Source organism: Sparus aurata, chromosome 8 (genome assembly GCF_900880675.1).
Source record: "Sparus aurata chromosome 8, fSpaAur1.1, whole genome shotgun sequence".
Lineage (NCBI taxonomy): Eukaryota > Metazoa > Chordata > Actinopteri > Spariformes > Sparidae > Sparus > Sparus aurata.
The window spans coordinates 26,024,405-26,045,928 of record NC_044194.1 but is presented as its reverse complement, the minus strand read 5'-3'; the positions used below and the strand labels follow the sequence as shown (position 1 = coordinate 26,045,928).

Below are 21,524 nucleotides of genomic sequence, written 5' to 3'. Positions count from 1 at the left end.
GGGGTGATGACTGGGCCAGGTGTACGGATCTGCCCTGATAAATAATACTCTAAAGCAGGTCATGAAGTGCACAAAAAATAATCCAGGTTAGGATCTGACAGAGCGCAAAGACAGTGTTTGTAGATTGGGTTGCACAGAAACAACAGCATTGATTATTAGTTAGAGGGTAACTCCACCAATTGTGCATGTTAAAGCGTTTTTAGAGGTCTTGGGGAGTACAACTGAATATGTGGAAAAAGTAATATAAAGCCTTTAGTGGCTCCAGAGGAAGTGGCATGTAATCTTACAAATTGCCTCCAGGGATGTCATTCAGTGGCTCCGATGTAGTGTGGGTATGGGTGGATGTCAAAATTGTTATTTTTTTCACATTTTGTTAATATTGCATGAACACAAAAACTGTTTCTCTGGTCACAGCCTCTCCAGTGAGAGTAACATCAAAGCCACTAGCAGTTTTTCTCTGTTTTACAACAACCTACAACAAGAGCATGCTCAGAACTACAAATAGTGTTTTTTCTCTTCTGGCTCCTCGCATGTTATTATTAGAACAACAACTTCTGCCCTCTAATAGGCACCATTCATGACAGACATTTTGATTTGTCAAAGCAGGAAAAGCATAGGTGGCATTTACAACATTAATGAAGGCTGAGTTCAATTAAGGTGAAATAGTTCCTGGGCTCTAGTATTGTGCATGTTCAATCACTGACAGGCCTAATGGGATACTTAATAGACTGAAGACATCGTTAACATTACTGGTCACACCTGTTCTTTTCCTGCTTTGAAGTCACAATGTCTGCGGTGGAAAAGGTCTATAGGCGATTTAGAATCAGAATCAGACGGGGACATTTTTTTGCCACAGCAGCTAAGGGACAGAATATTACAAAAAAACAATAACAATAGTAAAAAAAAAACCAATATAATTTATAAGATAAGAAACAGAATAGACTTGTATATACATATAAACATGTAATTGTACAAAATGAACATGTAAAGAGTCCCTCCATTTAAATGCAACAGGCTGAAGAATCATTTTATACATCAGTCTTTCCTGCTGCTAAGCTAAAATCAGTGTGCTGCTCCCTAAGATCTGAATCTAGGGATATTATGTGATATGTTTTATGGTCATGAATGTCGCATGCGCTTTGTACGGCGACAAATATGTGTCATATATGTCATATGTCTAACTTTTGAGTAAAGTTCTTGAACAGAACTGCCTCAGGATGCAAAATTAATTTCAGTGGAAACTGACGATAAAGTTGTATAGTATTGTATTGTTTATCATTGTACACTGAATATCTTTGGGATTGGATTGTTGATTGTAGCCTGCTTCCTGCCACTTTTAAAGTTCAAAACTTTCACAAACTCTGCATTTAGAATATTCTTAAATCCATGCACATAAAGTGTAACCCTACATAAACGCTGTGATACATCCATTCTGCAGACTTTCAGTATTAATATTTTTGGCACAGAGATTTAAGATTAGTTTTCAGCGAGTGGACAAATGCCCAAAATAAGTCGTGCAAGTCCATGCAGCACTTCATTGGAAGGATCTGACAGAACTTTCTGATGTAAGAAGCCTTGAATGCAAAGGTGCACTTCAGTAGTGAGTCATCTCATGTAAAAGCTGCAAACATGAAAACAGGCTGCTTCCCACAGTCTCAAGGCCATTCACATCTTGAGGGGGATATGGTGCATCGGCTGAGAGCAGCTGCTTGCGTCTGTATTTTGTAATGACGCAAATGCTCTGCGTTGATATCCTAACTTAGAAAAGGAGAAAATCTTTTGAACTGACACCCTGAGCATGGAGTCCACAGCGGGAACCCTAACAGCTTCAAACGATGCCTCAGATTCTGCTCTTTCCAATTTCTCACTGACGTTCAAAGATTTCAGCTTTCTCATCTTGACTGTCTCTGGGTTTGACAACTTGTTGGAAGTGCCATTGCTAATGAATACAAATATACATGTGAGGGGATGCTAAGATGAAAGCAAATAAAATGACCATGATGGGATTAAGCATTAAAGAGTGCTGCCTCCAGTATCCAATACTCTACATGTAAAACAGAACAATAAAGTCTAAGTTTGGTTTCTAAGATTTACCAATGACTATGATTATTATTGCATGTTATCCTTATTTGTTGGTCATGAAATCCCCACTTCCCTCCCTCCTAAACACACCTGCACACATTCATGTGCAACCATTCATTCATTTCTATTATCTGAATGGGACATCCTTCATGTCCCATATTCATATCTACGTTGTGTTTCCTGCCTATTCATTCTTTCATCCTCATCAAACTGTCTCTGTTTGATGAGGATATAGCCTGAATAAACCCAGTCCAGTCAACTTTCAGTGAGACGAACGTCACTGTCCTTCACAGTTACACATCAAAGGGATTCAGTCCTTTTCTGCTTCACTGCCTCATGGCAAAGACGTCCAATCTGTATTAAGAGTGGAATCAAGTGTTCTATAGGAGCTCATTGAGGGAGGTCTGAGGGGCTTTGAAGGAGGGACAAAGGGGTTGCCTCAGTCCACTGCTGTGCAAACGTGCCCTTGTAGGGCAGAGCTGGAAGTTGTGGAACTTTCCAGGAAGAGGAGATGACGGAGTTAACCCCAGGTGTACAGTATGTGGCCTTATGATGGCTCGGGGTTGCATAGTTTTGCTCTCCCAACATTTGCAAATTCGAGAGGGGCACCTCCTCTTGCGGACGTGCAGGCCAGGAACATCACAAGGCAGAGCATGTTCCTAATAAATCACTTCTGCTGAGTGCACACAATCTCCTAAATAACATTTATTTGATGGCCTGCTGCGCGACACAGGGTGTAGGGTTGCCTGGAGGCACACAAAAACATGGCCACAACTATAACTTAAAGTGATATACCGAAGCAGTCAGGCTGACAAGTTAGGAAAACAACTTAAATATTGACACATGATACCCCCCTTACCTTAATCAGTAGCGGAAAGATGCCCTTTCTCTCCTTTAACAGCTTATCCAGCTTATTCCTGGTGCCGTTCCTGTCCAAAAGGAAAAAATCTGAGTTTAATGTGACTTCCCACACATGCATGGAAACTATTCTTTAATGATGCCAGTGGCTCAAAAATAAATCTCTCGCACAAAGCTGCTAATGTTGCCCATGACCTTGAGGCAAATTAGAGACCACACTGTTTAGATGTCATGCATTTGTGAGCTGTTTTTCTCTTATAGACAGTCACAGCTGTAAGATGATGGGGAGCAGTATCCATTGCATAAACTACACTGACACCTTCTGGGCACCTGTTTGGTTTGTCTCATATTAAACACACCGAGGAGGTCCGCCTGTTTTTATAGAGGTGTAAAGTCTGTCAAGAAGTGCTATAAGTGCTAAGCTACTGATAGGGTGTCTCATTTGGTTGATGACCTGTGTGAGCTAGCTAAGAAGATGACGATATTAATGAAACACATTTTTAAATGGTGTCTGAATAGAATTAAACACATACTTATCACACTGACTTCGGCTAATTCAGAGGAAGAGTGTGTGCAACAAATATTGCAGCACGTAAACAGTGAGTTCGTCGACAACAAACTTCTAGAAACGTACCGTGCTAACCCTCTGTCTGACGATCTGCTCGGCGCGCTCATGCTGTCATAAATGATGAGGCGGTCACGCGCCACATGCCCAGCGGTGAGTTCGGAGGCTCCGGCCCGGTGACGACACACAGCTGGCGGTGTGCGTGATGCTGAGCGGCTGTCACAGTGAACACACTGAGGAGGGCTCACTGACTGTCTGACTGATTCTCCCTCTTTTCTGACGCAGCTGTTTGGCAGGTGCGTGTTAGAGAGAGAGAGAGAGAGAGAGAGAGAGAGAACGAGAGAGCGAGAGGGGGGAGTCAGAGGGAGAGAAGGAGAGAGAGGGGGACAAAGGGGGAGAGAAGCAGACACCCGCTGAGCTATACATTCTCCTCTTACTGTAGGTCACGGTAAGGCTAACACATCACTTCCTGGCTGTAGGCAGCGTACACCAGCACTGCAATCTTCCAAGATTTGAGCGATACAGAGATAATGTGTGTTTTGGAAAAGTTAAAGGTGCACTGTGTAGTTTTGGGAAAGATTTTTCATCTATTTATTTTTTAATCAGAAGAGAAAATTCCCCAAGTCACGCCCCATTTACGTTGGACCCCAGGGGACCTTAAACTTTGCACGGTGGTGAATTGAGACGGACAAATAGATTTTTTGATCGCGCTTGATCATGATAGATCTGGTCATATTGACATGTGCGGTTATGTGAGAGGGTTGTTTGTCAGTGCTGTGAGCTGCTAATGTACGGGTTATACAATATTTAAGTTACAGGTTTTGGTGAGCGCTTGTGAGTTGTTGGGTGTGTGGTCTTTAAAATTACATAATTTCGCGCTCTTATATTTCATTAGTTCTATGATAAAGTGCAACTTTCGCAAGTTGAAAAATGGTATTTTGAATTGACAAACATCATATGTGTGATTCATGGCACAATTCAAATGGAATGGTACACTTATTTGCAATCATACTGTTTTACTTTGTTTATATGTGGCAGACCCTGCCACCTTTCAGGCTTCAAACTGTGTTCTGGGGACCTTCCTCTAAGAACAGCCTGTGTGTTCACTTATGGAAAAGATACATATTTCCCAGTTTGTATAATGACCTCAGTGATATTCTGATTTTGAATTTCTTCTCCAAACCTACACAGTGTGGAAATTGTAGCCTTTGTCCTTTTTCCTTTTTTGTGTCCTATACAGTACTGGGAGAAAAAAGTAGGCAAAATAAAGGAGGAGTTTGTTACAATGAATATCTCTGACGGAATATGGTAGAAATGCTGAAGTTATATGTTCAGTTTCTCATTCTGCCTCTGATTTGTGAAAGCGCTCAGTCAAACACCTGTAATGGATACAGCGTGAATCTTTTATGAGGGATTCGTCCCTGTATTGTGAAATAAAGTCATCCTCCAATACTCTAAACAGAGCTCTCCAAACGACTCAGAGGAGACTACCTACTGAAACTGACACTGTCTGGGTAAATGACATAGTTAAAACTTTGTTAGCGGCTTGCCAATCGAGGTCTCATTCGGCATGCCGCTGAAACTCAACACAGCATTCATCTGATATTCATTTCTTCTGCACTGCTAAACAATGATTCAAACATAGGGCAGGGTCAGAAAAAAAACCCTCAAAACAGTTCACTTGACACGAAGAGGCGTCTGTGGTGATGCCATTGCACTTGCAATATTTTATCATCATATAGCTGAGTCCTGAATGTTGAGATGAGCAGCAGAGAAATAGAAAAACTTACACAGAATTCAACAATGTGGTTTATTTAGAATAAACAAGGCAACATTACAGCACCAGTCAGAAAGGCAACATTCAGACATCACTTTAGTTCTGCACATAGAGAATGGTTCCAGCTTCGGTTTTGCACCTTCAGCTTATTATGTGACCAGCTTATTCTTCTGTTATTATAGGCAGCACTGAAACCTAGCACCATTTGAGCTGTTGAACATTTGACTGTAGCTGGGTAAGTTTGAGAATAGCACAGAAGGTCTTTTCACCAGTTTCAAATATCTGCTCTGTGCAAAAGCCCCCATACTGCAACAGGGCCTGTGATAGTGTGAGGCTTCGTACAAAGACTGGATTATTTAGAGGTTATTCAGTATGATTATTCAGATTATGAACTGGTTGAATAATCAAAATGAGTTGGTAGATATTTGTTGTATGACATTCAACAATGTCACTTCAGTAAGGAAAGAAATGCAGATATAAAAGTGTACATACAGAGTTTATGCTGAAGGGGATAATCCACCCCAAATCGTTTTTCAGAGTTAAAAAACGTCCCCGTTGACGTGAGACGTATGACTTAAGGTCAAGTCTTTTTTAACCTTCGAGGTTCTTTATTTTTTGTGGTGGACATTGTTTTTTAAGATCATTTTCGAAGTAAGTATTTAAATCCATAAGAACCGGGGATTTTTATAATACTCATTTCAGCCACAAGAGGCTGACATGCACCACTTTTTTTAAAAAAGGACTATTGTTTTCACAGGTGAATGTTAAAAATAGGCAACTTAAAAAGAGTGTATTATATAGAAATCTGCCACATTAACACATTTTTTCTCCTCTCCTCTTTGGGCTTCCCAATAGAAGGCTTATTTAAAGAAGTGTGTTTTTTGGTTTTAGTTCTTAGAGGTGAACCATTTTAACTTATTTGACTTGAAGTCAAGGTCAGCATCTGTTGGCCGGAGCTGCAGACACAATCCACACACTCATATGGCATTTATTCTTTTGACTAAAGTTATTTGTCAGAATATCAAATCCCATTTGGATTTGATTTGGAAATGCGACCAAGACAGCTGTCTTTTTCTTCCTATTTGTTTATAAAACTTTCCAGATTCCAGATCAGGAAATTTGAGCACTGACCTTCTGAGAACAAGAGAGACAGGATGAGTAACACGGACACATGGTCTTGATTTTCTCTGCTGACCAAGCCTTAAAGTCAGAGGGTGCGTGTGTGTGAGAATAAGAATGAGTTATGGGGAGGGAGAGGGTTGTAAAGAAGTGAAAAGATACCACCGGTTCCTTATTTCCTTATGAGACATTTGATAAACAGCTTTGGTGCACACCCTGCTCTCCCCAACTCCGCCTCACCATCAACACCCTCTGCTCCATCCTTTCACAGACACCACACAGTGAGACAAAAAATAGCACTTGTTTCTTTGGCTGTGTACTTCAGGTACGTCAGACTCGTCTCCCAAAGGACTTCATTACTGAGGCTGCAATACGGGGTTTTGCAGAGCGGAGGTAGCAGCTGTAGGTCTGGTTAAAGGTCAGATCTGATCCTGGTTCAGGTGTGATGAGAGCAGATCGAACAGGAGTGGTCTGATGTCTGAGGTTGTGTTATGGTCGTAGCTGAGGCTGAGGTCAGGTTGATCTGAGAGATGTAACAAAGAAACACAAGACTTAAAAAAAAAAAAAAATATGCAGAGGTGCATGTTATTTGATGTGCCAGTACAAAGTGGCTGACAACATACTTCATCCCAGGTGCTTGTGATGATGTTTTTCGTAGCCTACTGCATTGTTGGAACTGGTACCTGTCAGGGAAAAAGCCGTCGTCATGTCAGGTGGATTGGCAATATTTCTGATTCAGTAATAGTGCAGGCTTTCAAGTTGTCCACATTACCTCACTTACCTAAGTAGTCCTTGTAGTCCTTGAAGTATTTGTGCCGTAGACCACGTCCATCTGTAAATAAAAAGGACAAAATTGAAAAAAAACACAATAAAACTGATACCAGATCTCCATATCATACACATCATTCACTGTGCCTAGCACATGGAAGCCACCTATTATCAGACTTGTGCGTAAAAAGCCGCTATCCAAAGACTTAAATGACTTCCATCCTATAGCCATAATAACTGCATTACCACCATTACAGTTAGTTAACTAAGCCCATAGAGGAGCTGAGAATGCCACGCTCACTATGGTCAACCTGTCACTTGTGCAACAAAAATATCAGTTGATTTTAGTTTGGCTTTCAACACGCTGAATGCTCTTGTAGTTGAGCAACAACTTCTGGGTGCAGCGAGGTTGTGTGCAATTGACTACCTACAAAGATCCTTTGTAAAAAGTACGGTACCTTCTGAAGAGGTTGTTTTAAACACAGCAGCACCGCAGGACCAGGCACCAGTGAAATAACACTGCACAAACGTGATTTCAAGCTATTCAAATATGCGGATGACATGACTTTAGTTCATCTTTTACATAAAAGTGATGATGCATTTTATTATATTGCTCAGGTTTCAAAGCTGAGTCGGTGTATTGTGTCTGGCTCGTAATGTTGGAGAACAAAATGACTTATGACAATATATTCCAAACAGAGCGACTCTTGATATTGATACTGCGGGACCAAACTGCGGAAATTATCAACAGTTTTAAGTATCTGGCAGCCCACAGAGACGTAATGGCTACAAGATGAGATGTGAAGGGAGGTAGTGACACACCTAATACAGTGTGAAACTTTAATGAGGGATTTGAAACAAAACAGACTCACGACGTAAAATTGAACATTCAACATAAAGAGTGAAAGTTTGTTGTCATAGAGGAGAGAAGATACCAGAAAATATAAACATTTACCAAGGTCGAATCCATTTAGACTTTTTTCTCAAGTTCAAAATAGCTGGCAATTCATTTTAATGACAATTACAGTAACAGATTCATCGTTATGGCTCTTAACATACAGCAGAACATGAAACTGGAAGTCCTTGTTAATCATCAATGACAAAACACACTGACTCTTACCTGAGTTGAAGTTGCTCTCCCCTACATCGGTGTTTCTTTTTTGATTAAGTAATTGGTTTGACATTTTTGCCAAAAGAATCAGCCAAGGATCATAAGTGGAGGCAGGCTACTTAGTTGCCAGGTCACTCCAACTTGTATATTATTTATAGATCTATTTAATAGGAAAAACCTGGCACCTGACAGCACATAATCCGCCAAGAGATACCAGGCCTGCCAAGACAGCTGCTGGCATAGCCCGACATCCTGTCTCTGTCCCCTGGTGCCTTATAGGAGCACAAACTTTAGAGGGAATTAGATCAGACAGGAGGTTGGTTGTAAAAATAACACTAACATGGAAGGTGTATATTAAAGGCCTGGTTTCAAAGCTGAAGCACAATCACATGCCTAATCCCCCATCTGTGCTACTTGAGCCATACCGGAGTTGCCACGTTGCTTGATGCACTGCCCCCGGTTGGGGATGCCTGCAGCGGGGTTTCCTGGGTTGATGATGTGGCACTCGTAGCCTGTAGGACAGTGGAGAGGCTCGTCCCCATCCTCAGTTGTGCTGCAGGCCTCAGCTAGGGGCAGAAAACATACAAACGGGAAATACACCAGGGTTGCTTTTTGGTCTGTGCATCTAGTTGAGTGATCATTTCAGAGTGCATTGCAAGCTGACCAGCTGCAGTTACATGTGTTTGCTCTGACCTCACTGAGCGGTCAGGTGTGTGCACTCACCCTGCAGAACCTCTTCAGGGCCATCTAACAGCCAGCCGTTACCCCCCAACCACCGAGGCTTGGGCTGCACCAGCCAGTCCAACACTGTTCAGATCACAAACACACATACACCCACTTTAGGACATATGCGACCTTAAGATCTAAACACTCCTGTCTGTGTGACCATCTGTGTGTTGCTGACCTGGTGGAGGCTGCACAGACTCCAGGCAGGCGTAGATGCAGCCGTTGTAGCAGCAGCGCTTGTGGCGCTCACACTCCGAGTCTGAACGGCAGCCCGGCACCTCGCAGGCTCTCTCTGGCAGCATCTGGGGCGGCGGTGGACACCGGTCATTCTTCTGGTGCTGTGTGGACTGGGGGTGGTTGGCGTACTCGTAGTCCTGAGAGACAGGAAATGAGACACATTTTCAGTCAAGTCTATAAGAATGTTGATGCGACTTGTTTCTGTCTTGGATGATTCCCCCTTCCTGTATGTGAGGATTTTGCCCATACAATCAGCAGTAGGGGTGTGCCAAAATATCGATACTACGATATATCGCGATATTTCGTCTTGAGGTACGTTATCGATACACTGGTGCCAAATATCGATATTTAAAAATGAAAAAAAAAAAAAAAAAAACACCACCCCTCTTCGGAGGACAGCTTTATCTTTATTCAAACATAGGTATACAACCAAATAAAATTTTAAAAAATGGTTTAAGTAGCTCTGAAACCCACACATATAGATATTTAATGATAGTTGTAGTCAGTGTGTGTGTTAAGAAGAGACACTGTGCAATATACTCTTTGTTTACTTGGCTGTCATTCATGTGAAATTGATTGACAATGTTTTGTAATTCCTGTGAAATGGATTCAGTGCAGTCAATAAATTCTGAATTTCTTCAGTGACACAGATATCGTGATGTATCGTGGATGAAATTCCTTGCAATATATCGATTATTGCAGAATCGCTGTATCGTGATATTATCGTTATCGTGGGCAAAATATCGTGATAGTATCGTATCGCGAGGTACCTGGTGATACCCAGCCCTAATCAGCAGAGGGTCTCGGTCTATAAAAAGCTGCTGCAGGCTCCTGCCATGGTATAGGAATAGCCTAATTAGGTAATGGTAAGGTTGAGGATCTGTCAACACTAAGTGGATGATTATGCAATAATATCAAACCAAGAATAAGTCATACAAGGGATCATGACCACCAAGGGCATCATTGATACCCATCTACAGAGCATCAGTTATATCAGTGAGGTCAGGAGTCTGCACAAAGCCAAAAAGGACACTTAAAGACAACACCATCCCAGTCACAGACAGGTCACCCTCCTGCCATCTGCCACAGGATACATAAGTATCCACGGCTGCACAGCCAGACTGTGGAGCAGCTTCTTTCCTCTTGTGAGACTCCTGAGCTCGTTCTCAACATCCCAGCATAAAATGGAAAAGTTGTTCTTTTGTAGCTTAATTTTGTTCCTCGACTGCATTCCAGAGAGGAATGATGTCATTTTGGTGTACAAGTAAATTAGACGGAGAAATTGAAAATCAGTCATTTTGGAGGACGGCAAGTTTAAATGTTTTTGTCAAACTTATCAGTGATTATGGTGCATGCCACTTCATGAGAAAAAAAATCACTTCTCTCGCTCTGTGTGATTAATGATCGTACACAGATTGCACTTAACCACCAGAGGGCAGCAAAGGATCTGAGCAGCAGAGCTACAGCAGTGACACTGCAGGCTTGGCTTTAGTATGCATGCCTGCCTGCTAACGTCTTGATCTGGATAAGGAAGGTGAGCAAAACACTTCCCCGGGGAGCCCCACATATAGAAAGTAGGCCACAGGACCCTGATTCAAGCACAGACACACTTCTCACACTTAGACGGCTTTGGCAACGTAAGGTGTAGGCCTACGTGCACACATAGCAATTGCACTTACTCGTTGCTGAGAAGATCTGTTCTTGCGTGCCTCGCAGAGAATAACATGATGGGATCTGTCTCACAGCTATGTTCTCTGGAGTCTAATAACTTCATCCAAACTGCATCTCTTAAGTGACACCCACTTATTGGTTTGGACACAACACAAAACTTTCCTGGGCTGAATTTTAAGGGGTTTGTACTCGCTTACACTGCCGGCGGTGTCAAATATCACAAGTCTTGTACCACAGCATGGGCAGCCAGTCATTGTTCTGGGTTATGTGCACATGGGGAATATTACAACAAAATCCCAAGAAGCCCAGAGCTGCCCTTGACTAAACATTACCCTCTCTTGTTTTCTCACACACTGTATTTGCTTTTGCATAACAAGATAGGGTGTGATCATGTTTCCAGCCCGTTCCCCCCCCCCCACTCTCCCTCAGTCACACAGTCATCGTGGCTCTTTGTGAAACGGCTCAGGACACATGCTGAAACGTATGTCTATTCAATCATGTGGCTGAATTTCTCTGACTTTCTGGTGTTAGCCATTAATTTGGGAGGGTGTCCCAGGGAGAGAGATGCTGTTTTTTTTCTTTCTACACCAGATCAGTAATTAGATAATCAGCTTGTGGGTTGCACATGCTCATTAAATCTGTGCTGTTTATTTGGCAGGCTTAACGAACGCTCTTACAAACCAACCAGAAGAAAAACGAAAGCAAATGTTTGGCGCTGACTTGGTATCACTCAGGCTGTATATGTGTTCACTTCAGACACACATTTACTTGTCCCAGCAGCTGCTTGCTTCGTGGGTGGATGGTTCTTCGAGGGGGGGGTGCAGATTCACACCGTGGAGCGACGGAGGGAGCGATGTGTCGCTCTCACAGTCATAACTTCTGAATGTTACTTTGGGATTCAGCATATTACTGTAAGTTAATACAGTTTGGGACGAGGGCTTCAGATTTTCGGCCTTGTTTACTTATTCATTGATCAAAATAACAGCAAAAAAGTGTTATGTTTAATGTGTCAGTATGTAACAAATCCACAAGGAATTATCATCTGACACTAGAGCTCCACTCCCCTTTATGGAGCTTTTTAGCTGATTGTTTTGGACTGTTTTGATTCAGTCTTATTGCTCTTATCACTTCCCAGAGGCAGCCGGCAGTTGCATTCAGATTGTTTAGCAAGAGAGATACTTCTAACAGGAGTTGGTAGAGACCAAAACAGAGCTTAAAGGAAAGTACATATTGAACTTACAGGTGTCCGAGAAACACACTTCCAAATGAATTCCAAAGCTGCTCTGCATGTGGTTGATGAAACTACACTATATGGTAAATAAAAGTTAATCTTTCAACTTTACCAATATGTCTGTGCTTTGGTAGCAAAGTGATGGACACTTACACTTCTGTAGCCTCACACACTTGGACTGGATTTGCTGTTTCGTCTCTGTTTTGCCTCAAGTGACATCACACTTCACGCAGCCCCCTTTTGAGCCACAAAAAAGTCTTAGTGCCCAGACTTTACCAAACCCAAACATTAGCACTAGCAGTGAGAAAAGCCAACTGTTGCTGTCGCCTCAAGTCTGTGTGTCTTTGCCAGAAAGCTTCACTTCAATGTGCAAGGCTAAAACTGTGCACAAGGAAATTACTCTCCATACCAAGAGGTGGTGGTAGTCTGGATTTTTCCTTCATAAAGGTACACCCGAAGACTCAGGACTGTGTGTAGCAAATGGATGTCATAAGAAAGCCAAGCATCAGTTTACACCACTCTTGCTATAGCCACTTGTAATCAAGAACACGTATGAAAAAAAGTTGCAAATCCCACTCGCAGAGAGGCAGAGGCAACAATATCAGAAAAAAACACACTAAATGTGTAAAATCACGGATACTACAGCGTCACTAATCCACTATTTCAACTTCTACTTCTTCTACTTGTACATGTTCCCACACACTGCAGACCACAGCTCCTTCATACTCTTCTGTCATGGCTCTCTAACGTGGAGCCACAGTGGTTCACAATGTCTGCAGTGAAATAAGATCTATGAATGAGAACTAGAAAGTCTGCGGTGATTGGATAATGACATAATGGCTGCTGCCCCATGTCTCATATCTGATCAGCTCCTACAGCCTCCTGCTAACGTCTCCTCCACAAGGTCAAGTGTACTCTTCCTGTTTATGTGTTGTGCCTGTGCACATGTATACCGTACACGGCAGAAGTCACTCAGTCTTTAACATATGTGTACAGTACTGATCCTTGAGCCTCACCTGCCAACATAAAGCGCTTCATCCTTTCATCCTAACATCCTTTTTTTTCCCCCTGCTTTACTTTATCTTACATCTGCCATTCAGCTCTTCACTCTCGGGCTCCTTTTGTGTCTCTGTATGCCAGGAGGGCCGCCATTCTCTACATCCTGAGCTCTTTCACACAATCCTGCTCACATCTCTCTGATGTTCCATGTTGTTTATTTACCCCCCTGTCTGCTGTGCTGCTCCCCTGTAGACATCGCCAGCGGGGCCTGTGTGTGATGTTCACGTCTGTCTGAGGGCATTTTTTCCTCCTCTAGATCTCTCTTTCCCCCCCCTCCCCCTGTCTTTGGTGTTGAAAAGCAGTGGCATGCTGGTGGCTGTAACGATTACTCCCAAACTGCCTCTTTTTCTCTCCCAGTCCGTCCCTGCGGTTTTGTGGGGAGTCACTGGAGACCCTGTCTGGCTCCACAACTGGACCGGGATCAGGCCGTTCATGGTTCCACACAGAGATCTCATGCAGATACTGAGATGTACAACTTCCTTTGGGCACGCTCGCGGACCCACACACAAACCAGATAACACACCCAGTCTCAAACATAGGCATATATCGCACTGCGGGGTCAAGGTTGTGCACAAGCGGGGTAAAAACGGGGTTCTTTCGTATAAGAACCAACCTCTCAGATGCACCAGCTCTCCCATGTCTACTAAATGAAGTAGCCCACAGCACACATCTGGTTAAGTTTTGAGTTGTCAGGACTAATTTCCAGTCTCTACACAGGCAGTCAGTTTGACAGAGAGATAGACAGACGTGCAGATAGATGGAGACACGGCGGGCTAAGAAGGTGAGGAAAACAGGCAGCCCGAGAATCAGTCGGGAATGAGAGGTTCAGTGAGTGCGAACAGACAAACAGGGAGCCGCACAGCTGGGAAATGGGAACTGTGAACATGCTGGCGGAGCGGCGGTGTCTAACCTTGAGATGCAGGCGAGCAGACTGAACCCACAAGAGGTGTGGTGAACACAACAGGGCGGGAGTGAACCAGCTGTGAATGCTGCCAATTAGTGTTGGAGAAACAGTCGGAAAACAGTGTCTGCTGCCTGTCAGTCATAACCTGAGGTAGCATGGCCGAGAAGAGATGAACTCATCCGGATTCTTAATGTGTTCTGTTCGCAGTGCAGCAGCCGCAATTACCAGTTTTTTTTTTTAGGTTGTACGTTTAGAAAAAAAGATAGTGGAACCATTTCTAGTTTTATATTGAAGAACACCTTTATCTGACCTTTTGTATGCAAGGTAATGGATACCGAGAGGTCTGTGGTCTCACATACTCAGACACAGATTTGCAATGAATGTTGCCCTTCTGTTGTTTGTGATGGAAGTCGCTCTGCTGCCAAATAAAAGGAATGTCTGGAACACCAGAGCCTCCCGTTGAAAAAAGTAAAGCAGCAGTTGGTTTTGGTATGTGTATCTATGGCACTGAGCACTTTACGTCTAGTAATATGCTCCTGACCAGCAGGCTCTCATCATCTGACTGGGATTAGTCCTGCTTAGAGTCCTGCCAGTTCCTGAAACTACTGGTAAGCTGGATGACTGAACATAATGATAGCCATCTTTGCAAAAAATCAGTACCCCCAAAATGTACACTTTTTGTGCATACATTATACATCTAGCACCCTCACACGCACACAAGAAAACAGAATTCCAACATATATTCCTAGATGACATTGGAAATAATGGGCCTCAGGGTGCAGTGGTGCCGTTGTAGCATTGTGTCTGAAAGGGCTGCTCTGTTTACTACCTCTTTGCTTTTTTTTGTTCGCCAGTACACCCTACTGTGTTCAGTAAAAAAGGAGAAAGGAAGAGGGAAAATAAGGCTCTGTCTGCTGAACTTTACATAAAATGCTGTCCGGCCGCTACGACCAAAAGCCACCTCACGCTTAGTTCCATTAGAATGAATTCAAGTTATTCCGAAATTTCCACTAGTGTTGCTTTTTTGAACAGCGGTGAGACCAGGCGTGTGTAGGGCACAGCCCAAGCTGCATTCATCATGCATTCCCAGGATTTGTCAACTCTCAGCCTCCAAGGCCGCAAACCATTTCCTGATAATTACCTTCAACCAAACACAAAACAACTCAGAGATGAGAAATGTCACATTACACATCTGTTAACAGGGCAAATCACTCCACAAAAGTTATTTTAACATCAGAAAGATCTAAACTGATGACAACTTTCCTTCATAGTAAAGCAAGACAGTCAGACAGTGCTGTGTGTCAGTGTCAATTCATTGTAACTCCCAAAGTATCCGTTTTTTAAAAAGTTGCAAATGTCCTTCAGTGTATAAATCTGTTCTGTTTTAGGTTCTCGGCCCCGGGCTGAGTCAAACTACAGGACAGCCCAAGAATAGGGAGTACATGTGTTTCTGAGCACCTGCAGGGCCCCTGTCTTATTACTGGTTCGGTCCGAATGGTCCATGTCACATCAAATAAATGAAACTGTAAAGATTTATGATGGTGGCCCACAGACACTGTTTGTTCACACAGACATGCTCGGGCAGGTGTCTGAGCCAGACGGTGTTATGGCTGTATGAAACTAAATCATCTGGTCTCTCTCTCTGTGTGTGTGTGTTGTGTGTGTGTGTGTGTGTGTGTGTGTGTGTGTGTGTGTGTGTGTGTGTAGTGTGCAGCATGAAACTGGAGACTGTGAATCAGACCCAATGATTTATTAGAAGGAAAGAACTTAGACATTTAGAAAGTTTCAGATGGAGGTGCTTGAGGCGTTCAAAAGTTCTTACCTGAATATTGTTGAGTGAGATGACTCTAATTGTGTGTACTGTAATCAATAAGCTGCCAAACAAACTAAACCTAAGTCCTCTGTTGTTATCTTTTCTGTCGAGCCCCCCCTTTCCTCTTTCCCTCCAGCTGTCCACGCCCATGTTCTCTCATCTTCCCATCAAACATATTCCTCCTGACTGTATGTTTCCCTCTAATGCCTATTTATGACGTCTACCCCCTTATTACATGCATTTCCTCTGTCAAACACGAAGAGGAAATTAGGAAAGTGCTACTGATGACCTTTGAACCATGTGTCAGGGGGGAGGTATAGATAAGAGCAGCTGGACATGACTCTGATCCCTGAGACCATCTGACCCAGGGGTCAAACACACATATTTCTGGTACGAGTTTGACACACAAATCTGATGAAGGGCATAAAGGCTAAGCTTGCAAGTGATTTATAGAGGCAAAGAAGCCATGATTGAAAATAGATGTTAAAATTAAAGGAGACATATTTTGCTCATTTTCATTATTTCATTTTGGGTTACTACTAATACAGGTTAACATTAGCTAATGCTCAAAAACATCAGTTTTCACACACTGTCTCAGTGTTGCAGCACTCAGTGTTCCCTCTGTTTCTGAAACGAGCTGTTTAAGCACCTGTGTCTTTAAGGCTTCTGTGTCTGTGTCCTCCAGTTATCTCTGATTGGTCAGCTCACACACACGCTTCTGCGTCCAGCGGCGCTCACAAACAGAGCAGCTGTGCCAAATGAATCCTTCCACCAAACTAGCTGCTAGGCATTTATTTATTCAACTATTTGACATGGTGATGTAGTGTGATGTCACAAAATCACAGAATTAAAGGCGGGACTACTGACGAGTTATTTCTGTGGGAGAGAGGAGCTTCTGTTGGTGCGGACTTTGACTCATTTTCTTTTGACTTTCAATACTTTTTACAAGTACAGGCACAAATATAACACACGAAAGAAAAAAAAGCGTGAAATATCTCCTTTAATTATAAACTTACATTTTTTTAAACTAAAAGTAGAGGTGGCTGATCCATCATATCACTTGCTTTCTGAAAAATCCAGATTTTCTTTATTACATTGAAAACTTGACCTACTTACTGGCCTGTTCTACAGGTTTGGACTGATTTAAAATCAGCGCCCATTTAGATGAATAAATCTGGCGAAACCCTGTTTATTTACATAATGTGTGCCACAGATAAAAAGCCAGTCAGGGAGCACCATGGTGGCCCTGAGTTTGTTGAACATTTTTGCCAATTTTCCTTTCAAGACACAACAGCACAGTGCCCATGTGAACTTCTCAGTGACTATAATTTGTCTTTCCACACGGCTCCGGTGTTGTGAATGAGAATGAGGATGTGTGTGTGTGTGTGTGTGCAGGGGGGGGAGGTGGTTAAAAAATGATAGATTGAAAGATGCAGAGATGAAAAGGGTTCGGATAGAAAACTCGATCTGCATAGCCGTCTCAGCATGTTCCAATTACAGCAGCTTTGAAGCGGCGTCCAGCAAGACGGTGCTTTTGGCCCAACCTGAGAGCAGGAGGAGACGAGAGTAAAGAGTAAAGGTTTTTGAAAGAGGGGAAAAGGAGAAAGCATGGCAGAGAGAGGGCGGAAGGGTAACCGTTTCATACGAGAGAGGGGAGCAGAGCTAAAGGCAGAGAAATGAGAGAGGGAAGAGGGCAATGAGGGCATAAAACCACTCCGAAAGTGAGAACATTGAAGCACGAGAGGTCGCGGAGAGGGGGAGAGAAAGAGAAGGCAGCACGCTACAGTGAGCCCTTGTTAGAGATGATCAATCAGCTACACTGAGCTGAGTTAACAAGCAGGGGCCCGGTCTGCAAGTTCAGTTCCTGCCCTATTAATCCATTACAAACACACACACACACACACACACACACACACACACACACACAGACAAAAGTTGTACATCCAGTGTGCCCTTCAACTACTCATATGGAAACTTGAAAATCAGCGACTTATTCCAACCTGTTGCACACTCCACTCTCTGCTCCTCATCACAACTGAAAAACTCCTGTCAATGTCGATTTTTCATGCCACAAAATCAAAGCGTGTCATGAAAACCATTACAGCACAATGTACAATGTTCCATTGCAAGTAGAACTTTACATAAAAGCACAGAAGCATTACAGTAAAACATATCGAATATCACAAAAATGGAGCAGAATTGGATTTTTAAGGCCTACATCATTATATTGGAATACCATTTTTAAGTTGTAGCTGATTGAAACTGAGCCAATTTTGACTACACTTCTATATGCACTTCTGGGAGATCTGTTCTCTAACAATGCATCATATTTTAGAAGGTGCACGTATGATTTGTTTGTAAAACCTTTATCTTTAACTTATAATCATAGCTGTCAAATACATGTAGTCAAGTAAAAATGATTATTTTCACAATCCTTAAGTACAATGTAACACGTAGCATTAACTGAATGTACACAGGGAAAGTAAAAGTTCCTAAAAATCATGCTTAATCTAAACATATACATACTATATGTGCGATAAGTATAATGCTACAGCCATCAGCCAGTTAGCTTAGCTTAGCATAAAGATTTGAAACCAGGACACAGCAAGCCTGTTTTTCGATCCATGCAAAAAGTTGAAAAAAACAACAAATACTATTTATCTTATTTGCTTAATCAACGCAAAAACCAAAATAGAGTATGACCAGTTAAAGTTGGTTTTGAAGTCCCGCACACAAACCCTCATGTCAATTTTTCAATTAGTTTTGTTTAAACACATGTGATGAAAAGTGGTAAAAAAAAATTAGCTTTAGAGGTGCTGATAATTAGATTGTATTACCTTTGGATAGTTTTAAGCTTGCATTCCTTAATTCTCAGCTTGGACAGACATGAGAGTAGTGTTGATCCTCTGACATAACAAGACATTAGAGCATTTCCTGAAATGTGGACCTATTTCTTGAAAGGTCCAATTTGAAAGAATTCCCAACTTGTCAGGTACTGAAGCTCTGGGATGGCAGCCAACTCGACCTACAGTCCCAGAGTGTCAGTGATTGATGAAAGTGGAATGAGACTCAAAAATCAACGTTCTGATTCTTTCAAATTAGACCTTTCAGCCCAGCACTTGGCTAAACATACTTAGATAGTTTACATCACTGTTCTTTTCATCACTGGATTATAGCACTCGCACCAGGTCAGCGTGCCCACCTCTCACCTCAGCCACAGAACTGCTCTCACTGTGTGAAACCGGCTCTCTGTAACAGAGCCGGTATTGTACCACAAAACTGTGAGCTTTGACCTACTTCCACTTTGGGCGATATTCAGAAAGCTGCCACAAAACAGAGATAGAGAAGAAAGCCACACACTCCCACAAAAGTTAAAGGTGAGGTTAGTTGCCCCACCTTATGGTTGAGTCCTCTTTTCCTGATTCTTCTGGCATCATTTCCTGTGGACAGGACCAACAGGGAGAGCAGCAGCACCACAGAGCCCGGCATGGTCTGTGTCCTACACCCAAACTCCTAGCTCTTTATCGCCCTCCTCTTCCTCCCTTCCCGGGCCAAAGATCCTTCTTCTCCTCCTTATTCCAAAGTTTTGTCCTTTACGCGTTTGTGGGTTTGCTTTTCCAGCTGAAGCAATAACTCTCCGGTGCTCATGTGCAGCCAGAGATTACACAAGCCCTCTCCCTCCAACAGGACCTGCCTTTATATCTGCCTGAGGAAAAAGTGCAGTGCAGAGTGACAGAGTGGAGGGAAGGAAGGGGAAAGTACAGAGTGGATGAATGGAGTCGGTGAAGGGAAGAAACGAAAGGAGAATAGTGAGGGGAGCAAAAGGAGGGGAAAGGGAGAAACAGCAGCTGTCTGTGCATCAGTTGCTGAGAGCTGAAACTGTCTGCTGGCACAGCGTGCGCACATGTCTCTGGGACAGAGGAGGGGTGAGGAGGGCAGGGGAGGGGGGTGAAAGGAGGGAGGGGAGAGCATTAGAGAGGGCAGGGTGAGTGAGACCTCCCCCCTTGCCCCCTTGTTGCATCTCGCAGCACATCTGGTGATCTTTATGCGACAGAATCAAGAATCAACGTGCAGTTAGGACATATTTTATATTCTGCGGCTTGGCTTCACATGTTTTGCTCGCCTGCAGGCTTGTAGGAAGGAAAATGAGTGGCTTTGCTAAGTGTGGGGTTTGAAAACACTTGTTGACTGCTCGCAGGGAGCTCAAGTGTGAATTTTAACTATTAACTGTCCCGACATCCGTGTTTACATTCCCGATTCCTCTCAGGGGCAGGATGTGCGTGATTTATCTGACAGTGTTGTGGGGAACACTTGGAACACACCTGCGTGTGTGTGAATGTGTGTTTGGAGAGGATGCGGTGTGATTTCAGCGCCACTGACCCATGAGGAATGAAAGCATGTGGCGTGTTTGAGGGGAAAAGGGGGCCTCTCTGTCTCTGTCTCCATCTCGTGCTTCCTTCTTCACACGTCTCCCGAGCTGTGCACCCTCTCAAACTGGGACATCTTCCCCCCTGCACCCACCCCCTCCTTTAACTTACCACTAGACCTTTCTCCCCTTTCCGTCCCTTCGCCTCACCCCATTCTCAGTGTCTTGCACTGAAAGGGAGAAAGAATGCTAAGCCCGCACAAATCTCAGTCATTATTAGTTTTACAGGAGCAGGGCTCATGTCACTGGGAGGCCCCGGCTTCACTTACACAAAAGACAGAGTAAAGAGTTGGGGTGAGGGAAAAACGAGAGACCAGGAGGGGAGGGGAGGGGTATAGAGATAGTGGGCAGTGGAAAAGACTGCATGAATGAATATGTGGGAAATTCAGAGATGAGCCTGTTCAGTACGTTCAGTTTCACTAGTCCTGCTTTAGCTAATGCTCTGACATCTGTCAAGTGACTGTTCGTGCACCCATTATGCAATTTACTATAAAAACACAGGTCACTTGTATGTACATATGTTGTAAACTAGTTAGCGGCGCATGGTGCTACAGTTTTACTCCTGAGTACTGAGTAACACTCTTACAGCACCATGTACATCCAAAGCTTGACAGACCTGCAGTGCCTAAATGAGTAACAGTAGCTAAATTTGATTGGACAGTTGGTTCCCACAAACTTTTAAAACAATACAGAAACTGGCACTGTGCCTTCTTAGAGAAATGTGCTATTTGGCTAATTTCTCATTTGAATTTGAAAAGACAATTTGATACTAAAAGGGCAGTAGAGAGCTTGATACCAGAACATTTGTTGACCTTACGAGGGAGCTGGATTCGCAAGATCACGCGACCTCACAAATCCATCTTGCCAGGCTTCAAGCTTTGCACCTGAGGCCGACTACAGGCCTTCGAACCAATCAGTGTCTTGTGAACTACTGGAAGCTGCAGGCGTGGTTTATGTGTACCAACCAATGAGTGAAGGGACAGTTCGTTTGGAAAACAACAACGGAGACTCCTCAAAAACCTAACCCTATCATTTGTACCAAAACTGTAGAGTGTCTGCTGTATATTTAACTTAAGGAAGAACATTTGCTCCACTGGTGGTAACGCTCTCTTAAATCAAATCAAATCAAATCAATTTTATTTATATAGCCCAAAATCACAATCACATTGCCTCAATG

General features: G+C 43.1%; 2 protein-coding genes across 5 annotated transcripts in view; both read right to left on the bottom strand.

Annotated features, from left to right (window-relative positions):
• The window catches only part of dyrk4 (dual-specificity tyrosine-(Y)-phosphorylation regulated kinase 4), a 35,447-nt gene extending 31,641 nt beyond the window's left edge, over nucleotides 1–3,806 (bottom strand). For both annotated transcript variants that reach the window (XM_030426941.1, XM_030426942.1), the window contains exons 1-2: nucleotides 3,575–3,806; nucleotides 2,942–3,011 (exon numbers count right to left, since the gene is read on the bottom strand). In XM_030426941.1, coding sequence (XP_030282801.1) covers nucleotides 2,942–3,011; nucleotides 3,575–3,615 — 111 coding nt within the window. In that variant the 5' untranslated portion in view covers nucleotides 3,616–3,806. The remainder of the gene's footprint in view (nucleotides 1–2,941; nucleotides 3,012–3,574) is intronic.
• Nucleotides 3,807–5,296: 1,490 nt separating this feature from the next.
• On the bottom strand, nucleotides 5,297–19,827 carry wfdc1 (WAP four-disulfide core domain 1). Of its 3 annotated transcripts, none has more exons than XR_003985030.1 (7): nucleotides 19,318–19,827; nucleotides 9,185–9,380; nucleotides 9,004–9,087; nucleotides 8,706–8,846; nucleotides 7,174–7,233; nucleotides 7,025–7,084; nucleotides 5,297–6,924 (listed from the first exon to the last, which is right to left on the bottom strand). XR_003985030.1 is itself a non-coding variant. In XM_030427212.1 (7 exons), the coding sequence occupies exons 1-6, from the start codon at nucleotides 19,408–19,410 to the stop codon at nucleotides 7,026–7,028; spliced, it is 624 nt and encodes a 207-aa protein (XP_030283072.1). In that variant the 5' UTR covers nucleotides 19,411–19,827; the 3' UTR covers nucleotides 5,297–6,952; nucleotide 7,025. The 3 variants fall into 3 exon arrangements, 2 of the variants coding, with proteins under 2 accessions (XP_030283072.1, XP_030283071.1); XM_030427212.1 differs by having other exon boundaries at nucleotides 5,297–6,952; nucleotides 7,183–7,233; XM_030427211.1 differs by having other exon boundaries at nucleotides 7,183–7,233.
• Nucleotides 19,828–21,524: the final 1,697 nt, after the last annotated feature.